At 35.3% G+C, this 14,749-nt stretch overlaps 1 protein-coding gene across 1 annotated transcript; it reads left to right on the top strand.

The window, feature by feature from the left end:
• Positions 1-3,563: 3,563 nt before the first annotated feature.
• On the top strand, positions 3,564-14,388 carry LOC113232786 (periodic tryptophan protein 1 homolog). The gene is made up of 13 exons (XM_026467578.1): positions 3,564-3,694; positions 3,787-3,845; positions 3,920-4,047; positions 4,682-4,755; positions 5,897-6,002; positions 6,396-6,503; positions 7,285-7,459; positions 8,238-8,334; positions 9,129-9,299; positions 11,158-11,248; positions 13,317-13,398; positions 13,973-14,124; positions 14,248-14,388. Exons 1-13 carry the CDS (start codon positions 3,611-3,613, stop codon positions 14,319-14,321), a joined length of 1,401 nt encoding a protein of 466 aa, XP_026323363.1. The 5' UTR covers positions 3,564-3,610; the 3' UTR covers positions 14,322-14,388.
• Positions 14,389-14,749: the final 361 nt, after the last annotated feature.

The following is a 14,749-nucleotide window of genomic DNA, read 5'->3' as shown; positions in this document are numbered from 1 at the left end:
AGGACAAAGGTGGTCTAGTTTACCTAAGATGCTATCCAAATATGCACAGTAGCAGAGTTAGAAATCCGAGAAATAATAAACAAATAACAAAAATTTCACACGAGGCGATCATTAAGTAAACCTCTTCTAATTAATACGATTTTACCATATTTTGTCAGCAGTAACATTTTCATTTGTCTTGCCATTCATCAATTTGATCAATTACCAACAGAAAACCTTCTAGTAAAATTAATTAAGACAGTCGCAAGTTCATATATTGAGGTGCGTTTTCATTATTTAAGTTAATCGAAAAGATCTTGTATTACAAAAAGATGTTATATAATAAGCTCATTTTACTGGAAGGACAATAATTTTAATATTTAAAGTCGATTAAAAATTAGAGTTAAAATTGTTATAGGAAATGAAACTATTTTTCCGGATTTAAATCGCGTATAATTGTTTTTTCAAACAAACCGACGTTTCGGGCCCTTTACAGGTCTCATGGTCACGGTTGACTGACCGACCGTGACCATGGGAAAAAATAAATATACGCGATTTCAATCCGGAAAAATAGTTTCATTTTCTATGTGTAACAATCGCGAAAACCTAAGAACTTAAAATTTTGAAGTAATCAAAATTTTTTTAAAACAACTTTTAATAAAGGACATACCTATATTGTTTTGGTATTTTTCTACTATATTAATATTTCACTACTTGTAATCAACGAATATTTGAATCGATTAATTGAATGGAATAGGTACGTGTATTCCGTTCAATCAATCGATTTAGCGAGGAAGATTTTCCATCACTAAAGAGTTCTTGTGACGTCATGATGGATACATAAAATGTGGCCCGCTCGGTTCATACAAATTGCTGTACTTGCGGCGTCTATCTAGATATGTCTGTGGTTCAAACGTCATATTATTATTGTCAATAACACATTTTGGCGGGAAGTTTAAATAAAGGCGTCGGATGGCCGTCGTTCCTTTATTTTTTTTCTATCCTCTAAAATGTCGTTGATTAGGTTTTCTTTTCTCAAGTTATAAATTCAAATTTTGTGGAAACTGGAGAAAAATGAAAGCTAGTGCTTGCTATAAATCTTTTTATCCATCCTCTAAGCTATAAACAAAGCCGAGCATTTAATACTTCCACACTACAACTTGTCACTCATCAACTTTAATATTAAAAATTTAGGTGTAAACCATTGACTTACATAGTGTAAACCTTTATTTTTTCCATCCTCTAAGCTTGGAATAATAACGCATCTAAGGTGTAAACTTAATTTATACTTTCGTTAATTCTAACCTTAGCATAGTGTCATTAAATGCGTAATCCTTTCTATGTCAAATAATTATGTTACTTAATTTTGTGAGGCTAAAAAAAGTTATTCTCATTTACTGCAAACGTAAATAATGTGTTGAGACGAGGGGAATATGAACTGTGCTCTCCCTAAATTTGAAATTTGGGGATTTTAATCTTGATTTTTGAGGATTTTGTGCAAATGGCATTGGCTGGTGTTGGGTCATGGAAAAATTTCCACTTTTAAAAGTCATATATTTTAGAAAAATAAATATTTATCCAATGTTTTTCCTTTATTTTTCCACATTTCACGTTGACACCGCAAAAGTTGAAGTTACTGAATGAAAACGATGGAGCCAACAAGAGGTGGTGGTGGTGTGGTTTTTGTCGCTGTTTTTTTGTCTATGTGTCTTTTAGCTATACAAGTTTATTTTATAATTCACCCTAAATAAAACTCCTAAAGATATTTCTAAACGTAGAAGGGTATTTCTTCAAAGCCGCAGTTTTCTGTGTCCATGCACTAAACTCCACTTATTTATCAAAACAAAAATATACAAAAAAAAGGAGTGTATAATACAGATACAAAGCTAACAGGAGAGGAAACCAATGAAAAAAACCGAAATGCCTAAAACCTGACAACGGTGGCGTGTCCTGAATGCAAAATCCAACACAAAGTCATTTTCCTCAAAATTGAGACCGTGTATCAATATTAGACTTTAGTTCACGTATAATAAATTAGATGATAGTAGTTACGAGTATAATCTGAATTTGACAGTAAACTAGACAGTAGTTTTATCACAGTACCAAGATGAGATTGCTGCGTGTCGTTACTAATCACGCTATATATCGCAAGTGAAGCATTTTGGAAGCTTCGCAATGCGTTAGTATTATACGTCCATTACGCTCCAGCGGTTGGAGAGAACAGGGTGGATGATTTGTGTATACGATATCTCAAAAACTACATTTTCAAGTTTGTATCGAGTTCTTAGGTTTTCGCGATTGTTACTCATAGGAAATGAAACTATCTTTCCGGATTTAAATCGCGTATATTTGTTTTTTAAGTTTGTATAGAATATTTTTTTAAGCATGTGTTGTAAGAACTAGAATATAATAACAATGTATCGGTTTCACATGTAATGTCGTTTACGAGTAATATGAAATATATATGTATTTTTTCTGAATCCCGTGGCTTTGGTTTCGGTGGATTTTATGCCACCAAATTCAGAAAAGCTTTCACCAAAGTCGGTAAAAACTGCCATCTATTCCATACCATAAATATACCATATTTTCTTTGAAAAATAAGAATATACCGTAATATACTATATTTTCTTTGAAAAGCAAGAATTTTATACGTTTTTTCATATATAAATGTTTAATACTTGCTTCCCAGTGAAAATGAATAAGGAAAATTAATACAGAAAAGAAAAATTTTATATTTAGAAGATGAAAGAACGTGCTAGAAAAGCAAAGATAAAAAGCGATTCAATCATATATGAAAGGCTTAAGGAAAAAGATAGAAAGTGGTATGCGAAGAAAAAGTGGAAATAAAGATTTTGAAGTTGCATAAATTACCTCGTCATGTACAGAAATTAATGAGAGGTATTAATGAAGTTCCTAAAAATTGATTGCTTTTGTAGCTACAGATTGCGTTCTAAATTTAAAAAAAAAGAGTTACTTAAATACTTTGTGTGATTGAAAAAAAGTTGAACAGCCAAACTGAAAACTAATTTTCATTAACAGTCATAAGGTGTAAATTGTTTGCGCTATTCTGGCGTTTTATAAATAAATTTTTGTTTTGAAAGCTTGATTTAATAGTTAGTAATATTATTAAATGTTTATGTAGATTATTGAATGTTTTTATTGCCTTTTCCATAATATTTTGTACAAAAATTGTGCCTTTTGTTAAATTATTCTGATTTCGGTGGTAGCTGAATTTGGTGGATGAAATAATAATAATTAACGGAACCTTATGTTAATTTGAGTTCTTTTTCGTCCCGCTCAATGTTTTTCCTGAAATTAAGAAAAACAATTTCGACTACCAAAGTCAGAGAACTTAGGCCTTCTATCTAGGAGAAATGCGCAGAACATAATGACCTTTCAAAATCATGTTTCTCCAATTTTTTGGGAATTTTTCCGGTGTACTTTGGAATTTTTTGGAAAATTACCCAACAGGTAGCATTGGCAACGCTGCTTTTGACAGATCACAGTGACAGTTGTTTATGTTTTGATCACTGAGATACCTTTTGATATTAGTAGTTTGTGGTTTTGATTGTTATTGACGTTCCCCACGTGCGATAGTGATTGTGGTTCTATTTTTTATTTGCCATTAAATATGGATGAAAATACGCCTACAGTTAGTTTAGTATCGTGCATGCACTTTGTGCGACGTGGTGTGGCAAAAGCTATACCTGAAAAGGTAAACAAATAATTCACAGGTTCTCTGATTCGCTCGCGCTATTGTAACACAAGTTTTTAATTGAATCCTATGTATTTCTTTATTTTGAATAGATCGAACTAACAGAAAAGGAGTTGGAGAAAATAATTAAAAGCACTGCTGAAGATTTGCGGTGAGCTTAATAATAATAATCTGTCTAATTAAATAGTCTATGCGAAACAGTGCAATAGGTTATGTTTTTCTCAGTCTAACGGAACAGGCCGATGACGAGAGTGGCGAAGATGGTGAAGAGGGCTCTACTGCTCCCAGAGATCCACCAGCAGACCCAAATGATGAATTCAACTTTGCTAATTATGATGAAGAAGACATAAACAGTATGATTTTTGACATGTCATTGTGTAGTTTTTACACTTTAAATAATATAACCTGTTTCATAATGATGTTCTAAATAGTATCTATATTTTGTTGTTACTTTACTGTAAAAAGTTTGACTTACTATAAAAAGCATTCTTTATTGTAATACTGGTCTGTAAATCTCGCAGGTAAGGGATTACACCTTTCTACAGTTGATGTTCCATCCAGAGACACTAAGTGTTTTGCTTGTACATTGAGTATATTGTTAAGGAGTTTATATTTTTAAAGTCAATGGACTTTTTCTAGACAAGCAAGTGTATGTCCTTATTCATATCTATGCTTGAAAGGCAAAATGGGATAAGCGACACTTATGGTCATATTGAGTTATATAATGCCGTTGCAATCAGCTAATGTTTCTGATTCCTATATACGATAAGGGCATACACTTGCTTGTCTATAAAAAGTCACTATACACCTGGTGAGATTATAGATGTAAGTAGAACTGAAAATGACTTAATAAGCAATTTGTTTACAATATTAGTCACAACTCAACCTGCTTAAATAAGTTAAATATTTTTGAAGACAGATATGATAGATAGAATTTTTTTACTTATATCACTATATAATATGTCGCATAATACATTTATTTTCCAGCTAATCCCATTGGCATTGGAACAGTAGCTACCCTGCCCAATTTAGGGGATCTAAGTGAAAATGTCCAAATTAATGTAAGTAACATCTTCAGTTTGGTGAATTTTAACTGAGTGTAATCTAACAAATCTGTGCTTCTGTGAACTATCCTTGAGTAATAGTTGCTAGTGTAAGAAACTTTTAATTTATAATTTTGTATGACAAATTGTACAGAAGCCGTGGTGGCTTATATGGCTTTCCACATACAACACATGTCCCAAGGAGAGATGAGTTAGGTATTCGACATAAGATGCTTTCTTGCAAGAGTTTCTTTTGAAATGCCTTGCATGCTCTGGTAATTGCACTGATAATGATTCTTCAATGGCTTGAACTTGTATAGCAGGTAGCTGGAAAGGTGTATAACTCATGGTTCAAGGGGATATACTGTGATATACTAATGATATTGTAGTTGTTTACGCTCTTAGAAAAGTGTACTCAACTCATTATGGGGACGTATTGTATATGAAAAGTCATATACGTGTCCTGGTAATCGCAAGAAGTTGTGTAGAAATATTTTGTATATAAAAAATATTTTGAGTCATTGCTGGTGACTATAGTCACTGTAAGCTCAGTTAGAGGTGTCCTGCACTCGCAAGCAATAAAATAATGCAACTATTCAATTTATAAAATTGGACATTTTATCATTTGTGCAACTCAATTCTGTTTCAGTTTAAAAGTAAAACTAATTTGTTACGCTAATGAATGTTGCAGCATATTTTTAATTTCAGAATCCTAGTTTGCCTGTGAGTGCATGGTGCATTTTTATAACCATATAAAGGGAACACATGCCGGCGACAGAGCCTTGATGGCCACTAGCACCGCCAATCTCTGGTTGAATAGTTGGAGCATAAGGGCTTGTGCCAGTAAATATGTAATGAAAATCTATGCAGGCTCTCAGGAAGAGTTCACACTTTGTAATAATACAGTGAAATAGTGGATTGCACACTGACATTTAAATACCGAATCAACAAGAAGAAGAGGCGATTTAGAACTCAGATTTCAGCATGTTGATGACTTTAAAAAATGTTCCACTACACCATACCTCTTTGTTAATACTGCTTTAGATTTTGGCAGTAAATGATAATTTCATTGGACAGTAATAATATTGTTAAAATTTAAATTTTATTTTTGCTACATGTAACATCATTACTACTATTGCCATACCATACCATTTTACAGACTGAAGGTCCAGACAGTGATGAAGAAGACGACATAATTAAGCCCAATGATAATTTGCTACTAGTTGGTCATGTTGAAAGTGATGCCAGTATACTAGAAGTGTATGGTAAGTATAGATAAGTAGATCGAAATATTGCCCACGCGCCTATCCTGTCGACATCTGGTCATAATAGAAATATGTCTTAGTGATCTTATAAACAGAAACACATTTTGTGGAACCATTTTACTAACTCAATTAGAAGCATGCACCAATAATAACTTTACTTTTGTTGTCTGAATACAGTATTACATCAGACAACGTTCTTCATTCGCATATTAATGCTAGCACAGATTATTATTGCTTGAAGTAATGGGCTTTTTACCAAAACAAAAGACATTTACGATGCAATCTTATAATCTTTGTAACCTAATTGAAATTACTTGCTGTACACCATAATTCCAGCCTGGATGTCCTGGTTCCAATAGGGTCTTACAATAATATACAATGTCTTGATTTCAGTATTCAATGAAGAGGAGGGCTCCTTCTACGTTCACCATGATCTAATTCTACCATGGTTTCCACTGTGCATTGAATGGTTAAGCCATGATCCAACTGATCCCAATCCAGGTAATACCTGCTTTAAATTATTCTGTCAATATTTTAGGTAGATTAAAGTGATGGTGGCCTAGTAGTGAGAGAATGGTTGCTTTTCGATTGAGGTGAACCAGATATTAATTTAACATTTGCCATGAGCTTTTCGATTAACGAAAACATCGTGAAGAAACCTACACACATTTGCAAAGTAATTTAGTGACATGTGTGAAATACCAATCCACATGGGAACTACAACCCAAGCCCTCAAGCCATTGTGAGAGGAGGCCTGTGCCCTGTTGTAGGACTATATATTGGCTAACTATTTATATTATGTTATTGAAAATAATAATAATATTAATAATAATAATATCAGCACCCGAGGGACGAGCGATCGAGACGCGCGTCAATGCGTACTTTTTTTTATTATTAATATCAAGTGACGGGACGAACAAGTCGTGCGCCTGATGGTAAGCTACGCACCTGTCCACAACAGTTGCAGAGCTTTAAATCGCAAAGATCTGAGGGGCACTGCCACTGCGCCCGTCACCCTGAAACATACGTTGACAAAACCCATGTACCTGTAATTTCACCAGCACCCTTACGTAGGCCCTAGATAAGGAGCGAAAATTAACTTTTCTAAATTGGTGTTGGGTGTTCTGGGTAGTGAATATCCTGAATGTTGAATCAAAGTGAAGAAAATTTGTACAATATTTTATATTTTTCTCACTAGATCTAGCGACTAGATGTTAGTTTTGATGCCTGTTTTTCTGCTCGTATATATTAATTATTTATCTAAATTATTTATTTTTAATAGGAAACCTATGTGCCTTGGGTGGCATGGACCCAGTAATACAAGTATGGGACTTAGACATAGAGAACTGCCTAGAGCCGGCTTTCAAACTAGGCAAGAAACCAAATAAGAAGAAAAAGACTAAACGAGTTGGTCATAAAGATGCAGTACTAGACTTATCTTGGAATAGTAATTTTAGGTAAGTAACACCATGGACCAATAATTATAACTTTTAAAAAAATTAACTGACCTCAAAAGTTTGTGAAATTACATCTATTTGGAAAGTTTTATTTAAATCGGTTAACGGAAAGTGAATGAAATGTAATAAGTCGGAATCATCCTCTAATTTGTCACCCTTAGAGGTGGCATATTTGTTATTAAATTTTAATGGGACCACTACTGAGGTAACCCCTTTCCGACAAGAAAAGAATCGTCGAAATCGGTTCACAAATGTCAGTGAAATCGCGTAATATACACAAAAAACTACAGTCGGATTGAAAACTTTCTTTTTTTTTAAGTCTGTAACTCAAGGGGACTGCTAACCGCGATACACGACAATGTAGTCGGGTATTTAGTACCTATTGGTACACCAGATGTCGACGAGTACCAACTAGCTATTTTAATAACAAACAAAACAACTAGATGGCGCTTGTTGCACAGATTTTATGGATTTTAGAATTAGCTTTATTATTAGAATTTGTTTAGAATTAGCGCCATCTACCTATATTACCAAGCGTTAATTTATAAATTAGTTCGTTACAACGACATCTATTGATACGCGTATATATATAATATATTAACTCATGGCTCAATATTGAATAATATTACAAGGATAAAAAACTGAATACTTATATTTCATATTAAAGAGGAATTAATTTTATATTCATGGACATAATTTAAACTACTTCCAGGCTATCTATCAGCGCCATCTAGGTTATAAGACTAGATATATTAAGTATTGGATTATTCAATTTCAGTCATGTGTTAGCGAGTGGGTCTGCAGATAACACAGTACTGCTATGGGATTTAGATCAAGGTACACCACATACAAAACTCGACTATTTTCAGGACAAAGTAAGTACCTAATGCATCATAATAATGTGCCAGATAATCGCAACAGTCTAGTCTCTAACCGGAAAACTCACTGTACTATAAGAATTAGAATAACTAAATTACCTCCAGGATACTACTCTGATAGAATGGATTCCTAATCCGAACCTAGAACTCAAAACTTAATAATCCAGTTTTTTACTTTGCATTGCACTGACTACAGTCGGTCTTTTTTGAATATTGAGTAAAATGACAGTTCATTGCCCAAAAGTGTTGCCAAAACTGTCGAAAAAACTTTTTTTATAACGTCAAGTCACGGAGCGAACAAGTCGTGCGTCTGATGGTAAGCTACACGCCTGTCCATAACAGTTACTGTGCCACTCAGAGCTTTAAATTGCAAAGATCTGAGGGGCATTACCACTGCGCCTGTCACCCTGAGACATAAGTTGTCAAGTCCCATGTTCCTGTAATTTCACAAGCACACTTACCCTTCAAAATGGGAACACAGTAATGCTGACATTACTGCTTGGCGGCAGAAATATACTACTATATTTACTGCATGTCTATTTAAAATTTTATGGAACCCTGCAAATGTCATTTTACTCCGTCTCAAAAAAGACAGAATAGTTCGTCTCTTCGAATTTTTATCGCTAGATATGAGCGATGTTTTTATGCCTGTTTTTCGGCTCGTATCTAATTTATACGTTACACAATTGACACAAATTTCATTATGCCATGTACAATTTCGTTACGAAAATTGGCTTCCATTCCGTTCTGAAGCGATGTAAATTGAGCCTTATAATCGTATGACGTTTCAGGTTCAATCTCTACTATTCCACCCGCTAGAAGCCCAAACATTACTCTCGGGTAGTTGTGACGGACACGCAAGAGTCACAGACTGTAGGACGCCCGAGGCCCATCGCTCGTGGAAGATGTCGGGGGAGATAGAACGCGTCGTCTGGGACAGACAGAACCCTTTCTGTTTCGCTGTAAGTATGATAACGAAAACTACATCTGAATCATTATTACGGGGTTATCACCATAAACCACGGTAGTCTTATTATTAAAACAAATAGCAGCCATGAAAAATATTATTCATTTAAAAAAAATGCTTTTCAAGACGCTAAAACTATGCTGGAATATAATTTAGAAAAATAATAATGCGGCGTAAACTTCACTTCATGTCAACTTAGAAAGCGTGACGTCATTCGTAAGTAAACAAGCTGGACAACTATTATTATGCACTTACAACTCGCGCAAATTGGACGTGTTGATTGGACGCTGTCGTAATAAAATAAATAATTAAAATCCAAAATTTTTAGTTTTTATTTAAAAAGTGGTTAAGCGGAGAAAGAACACAAGAAAAGGGTGACGTTTCGTTACGGTTACGTTTGGCGTAAGTATGACGTGGTATTTGTTGTCTAAATAGCGGTTTCAAAGTATTACAATTTTCAGATTATTTATTGATTAAAAAATGTCAAGTCACTTCTATTTCACACACAAATTGACTTTACATTTTAGATTATTTTCTAATTATTGCCCAATTGCCTATTGTTCAAATTTCAAGAAACAAATGTTCGTTTTAAAATTAACTTTGCAAGTGTTTGTTATACTGAAAGATAGATAATCCAAAGAAAACTGAACTAGGGTTGGAAGAAAATTACGATCACTTTGTCACTACAGGCCTACCGCTTAACTGAGTCTATTAAGCAGCTGCGCGTTGTGTGCGGAGGGACAGTTTACGAACAGTTATGTGCACACCGGATAATTTCTTTTTGGATATTCAATAACAAGTTGATTAAAAAAAGTGCCAAATGGCTTGTCTATTAATTTCAATTATCAATGATTTTTTTTTAATATCGTAATATCGTCACATAACAACAATTGACTAATTTGGTAGACACTTTTTTCGCGCGACATAACTGTTACGTAAACTGTCAGCGCCCAGTTACCACGCCTTCATGTAGATTAATAGCGAATCTGAGTTCCATTTACTAGGCAACAACATTTAAATTCCTCTGAATAATACAACCGCGCGGCCGCCGCATAGAAAAAAAATCAAGCCAGCTTCGCCCGCGTGCCCAGGGCGCTCATTTGAGTTAAAACGTAAAAACTAAACGAATAGAGCGTATTTTGCCATGACAGATGCACGCGGCCGCTGCGCGGCAGCAATACGTACTCCGCCCGGCGACCGCGCGGGGTGAGTGCGATGAAATACATGTCGAATAAACGCTCTCTCACTCTTCCGCACCGCGCAATTACCTCATGAAAAGACTCTGTTAAGTGGTAGGCCTGTAATACAAATTATATCATATCGAGTTTCTAGATTAGTCACGATTGCCACGAATTGAAGTGAAACAATTTTTTCAGATTTAAATCGCGTACTTATATTTGTTTTTCGAAACAAACCAACGTTTCGAGCTCTTCACAGGTCCCATGGTCACGGCAGACTGAAATGGTGTTGGTCATCAACCAGTTATGTCTAACATTCATGGATTTGGGTTAGTTACATACATACATATTAACACGCCTGTCTCCCACCGGGGTTGGCAGAGACTATGGACCGCCACTTGCTACGCTCCTGACAAACCTCCTTCGCCTCCTCTTCTCCCATCAATTTCTTCATACAAGCCCGTTTGGGTTAACTGTTTTGAAAAAATAAATATAGGCGATTTAGATCGTAGAAAATAATTTCATTTCTAGTGATCAACAATTGTTCAAAATTGTGATTTGAGTCATTTATAGCAAGTTAGGTCCGTTCTTATTGTAAAGGACCACAAGCTCATTAATGTTCAATTGTATATTTCGACATTTACACATCCAAAAAATATTTTCATCCGTTCACAGATGAGCAACAATGAAGGCAAAGTGGCGTACGTCGATTGCAGACAAAATGAACCATTATGGACTTTGTCCGCGCACGAAAAAGAAGTCACAGGTAAAACGAATTATATTCATCAATTTTATTTATACACCACCATTTAAATAAATGTGTCGTCGCTCAAATGGGTCGCTTGATGAAAGGCACAAAACGAAGCGTTCATAAGTGGATTTTAGACATAAACATCATAATAGTAGTTATTATGATACAAAGATTAGAAAAGAAAGAAAATCTCCGACTGGATTCAACCAATCTGTTCGAATTTTAAACCATTTATTTACCACAATACAAAACAGAACATACATGTATAACAATCTCAGTCAATCAATAGTAGATTGTACAACAAGTGCATAAAACGCGTCATTGTACCCGAGACGAGTATATCTTGGATATTTAATTTGAGGGATGGATGTTTAAGGATACTGAAGTCGAGGGTAATATGGATTTTATGAACGAGTTATACACTCTGCTTTTAACGCACACACACTCAACATACTAGGGAAACACTGTGTCGCGGGTGCCATTGACACACACATAGACAACCACAAATTACACTCAAACTCACGAGAGAAATAAATGTAGGCCATACAAATATTTCTCCCGGCCCAGGAATCGAACCTGGGACCTCTACGTGGCAGTCCGCCATGGTAACCATTCGGCCACAGAGGCAGTATTACAAATAACGATTATTTGATTAAAATTAAATAAATATAAATAATAAATAACGCACACACTCAACATAGCCCCGCACTAGGGAAACCCTGTGTCGCAGGTGCCATGGACACACACATAGACAACCACAAATTACACCCAAACTCACGAGAGAAATAAATGTAGGCCATACAAACATTTCTCCCGGCCCGGGAATCGAACCTGGGACCTCTGCGTGGCAGTCCGGCATGGTAACCGTTCGGCCACGGAGGCAGTTTTGATTGAATCGAATGTAAAGTTACAACAATTAGACATATAATGTGATGGTTTTTTTTGTTTTATACACTAGAGCATAAAATCCTATTTTATGCAGCCTACACCCAGCATAAATACGAACTTTAAGAGGCTTTAAATACGAAGGGCCTGCCATAACCTTTCCAAAAACAATCTTATTTCAATGTACCTAAGCTTAAAGTAAGCTTATTATATATTATTCATATTCGTACCATAACGAAACTCTCAAGTGTCAACCAAGTAATGTATTATTGCTATAGTGATTGAAAAAACGAATGATTTCCCAATATTGTGTATTCCTTACTAAAAATAGGAAAGAGATAACGTTTTGTGAACTATATAATGCCATCTTTCTTTTTTGATGTTCCGAATCGTTTTATCATAGTATAAAGTTTAAGTACTTAATGTTATTTAAGACAATTTTGACTGTTAAAAAAAGAAAAGTATGTAATAGTGAAATCTATTAAAATTACGTTGTTTTCAATAATTATTCCGCATTTTCATGAAGAAAAAGAAATAAAACAAGCCGAGTCTTGATAGTCACGTTGTGAATTCGGAACTATAGTCTAGTGTCAACTGTTAGTTTCGCCAAGAAGCACATAGATGCGCTGTCATAATTTTACGAAGTAAACATCGCGTATTTTTATTTAACGAGAAATTATTTACTATATGCTATTAAATAGAAAATAAACAAAATATTGAAGATATATATGTAAATAAATAAGTTCAACTTAACTTTTAATCATTATAAATCGATATTAAGACAATAAACCTGAGAATAATATTGTTTCTATTGCGTCCATGTAACTATTTTAAGATTGCTAAATTTGACATAAGAGCAATATTACTTTAATGTTAAAGTCGCTAGTGTTTGGGGGAGGCCTATGCCCAGCAGTGGGCGTCCGATGGCTGAATGACGGTGTTAAAGGGCCGTGGTTAGATTTAAAAACGAATAATAAGACACACCTAAGCGGAAAAAAAAGATGTGTGGAATGGGAACAGCCAATGGGATTTTGTTGAATGGAGACACGTTCATAAAATTTCGGATGTACTTATTTTAACTTATTTATGAGGTGTCTTCAGCACACTTGGTACTGAAACGTGCTGTACAAGCGGGGATCAACCCGTAGTTTGATCACCTTAGTACTGCAGCACTGTGCATTCATCTTTTTTGTTCTAGGTCTAATTCTAAGCGAACAAGTCCCCGGCCTCATGATCACAGTCGGCACAGACAGTAAATTGAAAACGTGGGACATATCAAAGTGAGTAACAATTAGTTTTTTTTTTCATGAGATATTCGTAGGGTTGCCAGGTCTTAAAACTGAACAACTGGACAGGTCAACCAGTTTTGCTGGATGTTTGGGTAAAAAGGCCAGACATTTTTCAAGGGTGCATACAGACCTGGCGAATGCGCTGTATGCGCGAGCGACACGCGAACAGATGCACTACGTCCAGCCATGAGCAAGTGCCCGGGCTGAACCTGGCACTTTGTTAATGCAGAGTTAAAACACATTAATGGCTAAAATTAAGAGAGAAAACTATTAACAACTAAATATTTGTTGTAAATCGAGTTTTGGTCTAATTGAATGATATTATTAGAAAATGTTCATGGTAAGGCCCCTGGTCTAGAAGATCAACATTTGCCGATGAAAACAAGATGACGCGCACAGATAGCGTTTAATTTAAGATTGTACGGCCAACGGCACATCAGACTACACATTTTTGTTCGAAAATCGCCTCCAGTACAACATAACAAGATACGTCAATGTGTAGCTTGATGTGCTGGCGTGTGTACATGCTTTTATGTCCAATTATGCCTAATGTATTTTCATACAGCTCGCCTCCAATGCAAGTAAGCGAGCGCACGAGTCGTGTTGGGCAAGCGCTATGCGCGGCAGTGTGCCCCGAAGCTCCCTTCTCGCTCGTCATGGGTGGTGATAACAAAGAGTGCTTTATCGAAGTCGTCGACCTCACTATCAGCGAAGAAGGTACAATATTTTTCTTCTCATAACTTCCATACCACCACATCTGTTTCCCAATGAGGTAGGCAGAGGCTACGGATCTCGATTTCGTAGTAGTATACGTTATCATTGTTTATTTTCTATTTTCAGTAAGCAACCGTTTTGGATCGCGACCGCTAGTTTCTGTGACTACAGAAGCGAACGACAACTCCATGGAAACCTAAATACTTTACGTATTATATGAATTAAATTTGTTATTAAATAAACACTTTATTATTACATTATTTCGTTTTTATATTATCATAGTTACATTAAAAATGTCAACTGATCACAGATGTGTTTGTTCGCTGATATGTAGGAGCATAGCAGAGTCGCTTCCTTGGCGTGTCATAGCTTCGATGCCTCTGCGTCACTGCGAGAAAAAGTTATATAGATCTGCTACAATTATCATCAACATAAAATCAAATAAATTTTTATTTAATGCTCCTAACCTCCATAGCAAAGCTGTTATGTACATTCGCACACCACCACCCAATTGATTTTGAGTTATGGTAGATATAAGCAGTTAATTGCTATTAATTAAGGCTTTTCACAGAATTTACACCTATAAGTGACGAAGTAGTTAACAAGGTCTAACTCAATTTATGGGTCT

Source organism: Hyposmocoma kahamanoa, unplaced genomic scaffold (genome assembly GCF_003589595.1).
Source record: "Hyposmocoma kahamanoa isolate Upper Pololo Valley unplaced genomic scaffold, ASM358959v1 78, whole genome shotgun sequence".
NCBI classification, from domain to species: domain Eukaryota; kingdom Metazoa; phylum Arthropoda; class Insecta; order Lepidoptera; family Cosmopterigidae; genus Hyposmocoma; species Hyposmocoma kahamanoa.
Note: the sequence above shows the minus strand (reverse complement) of the source record. Positions and strands in the feature narration are given on the sequence as shown.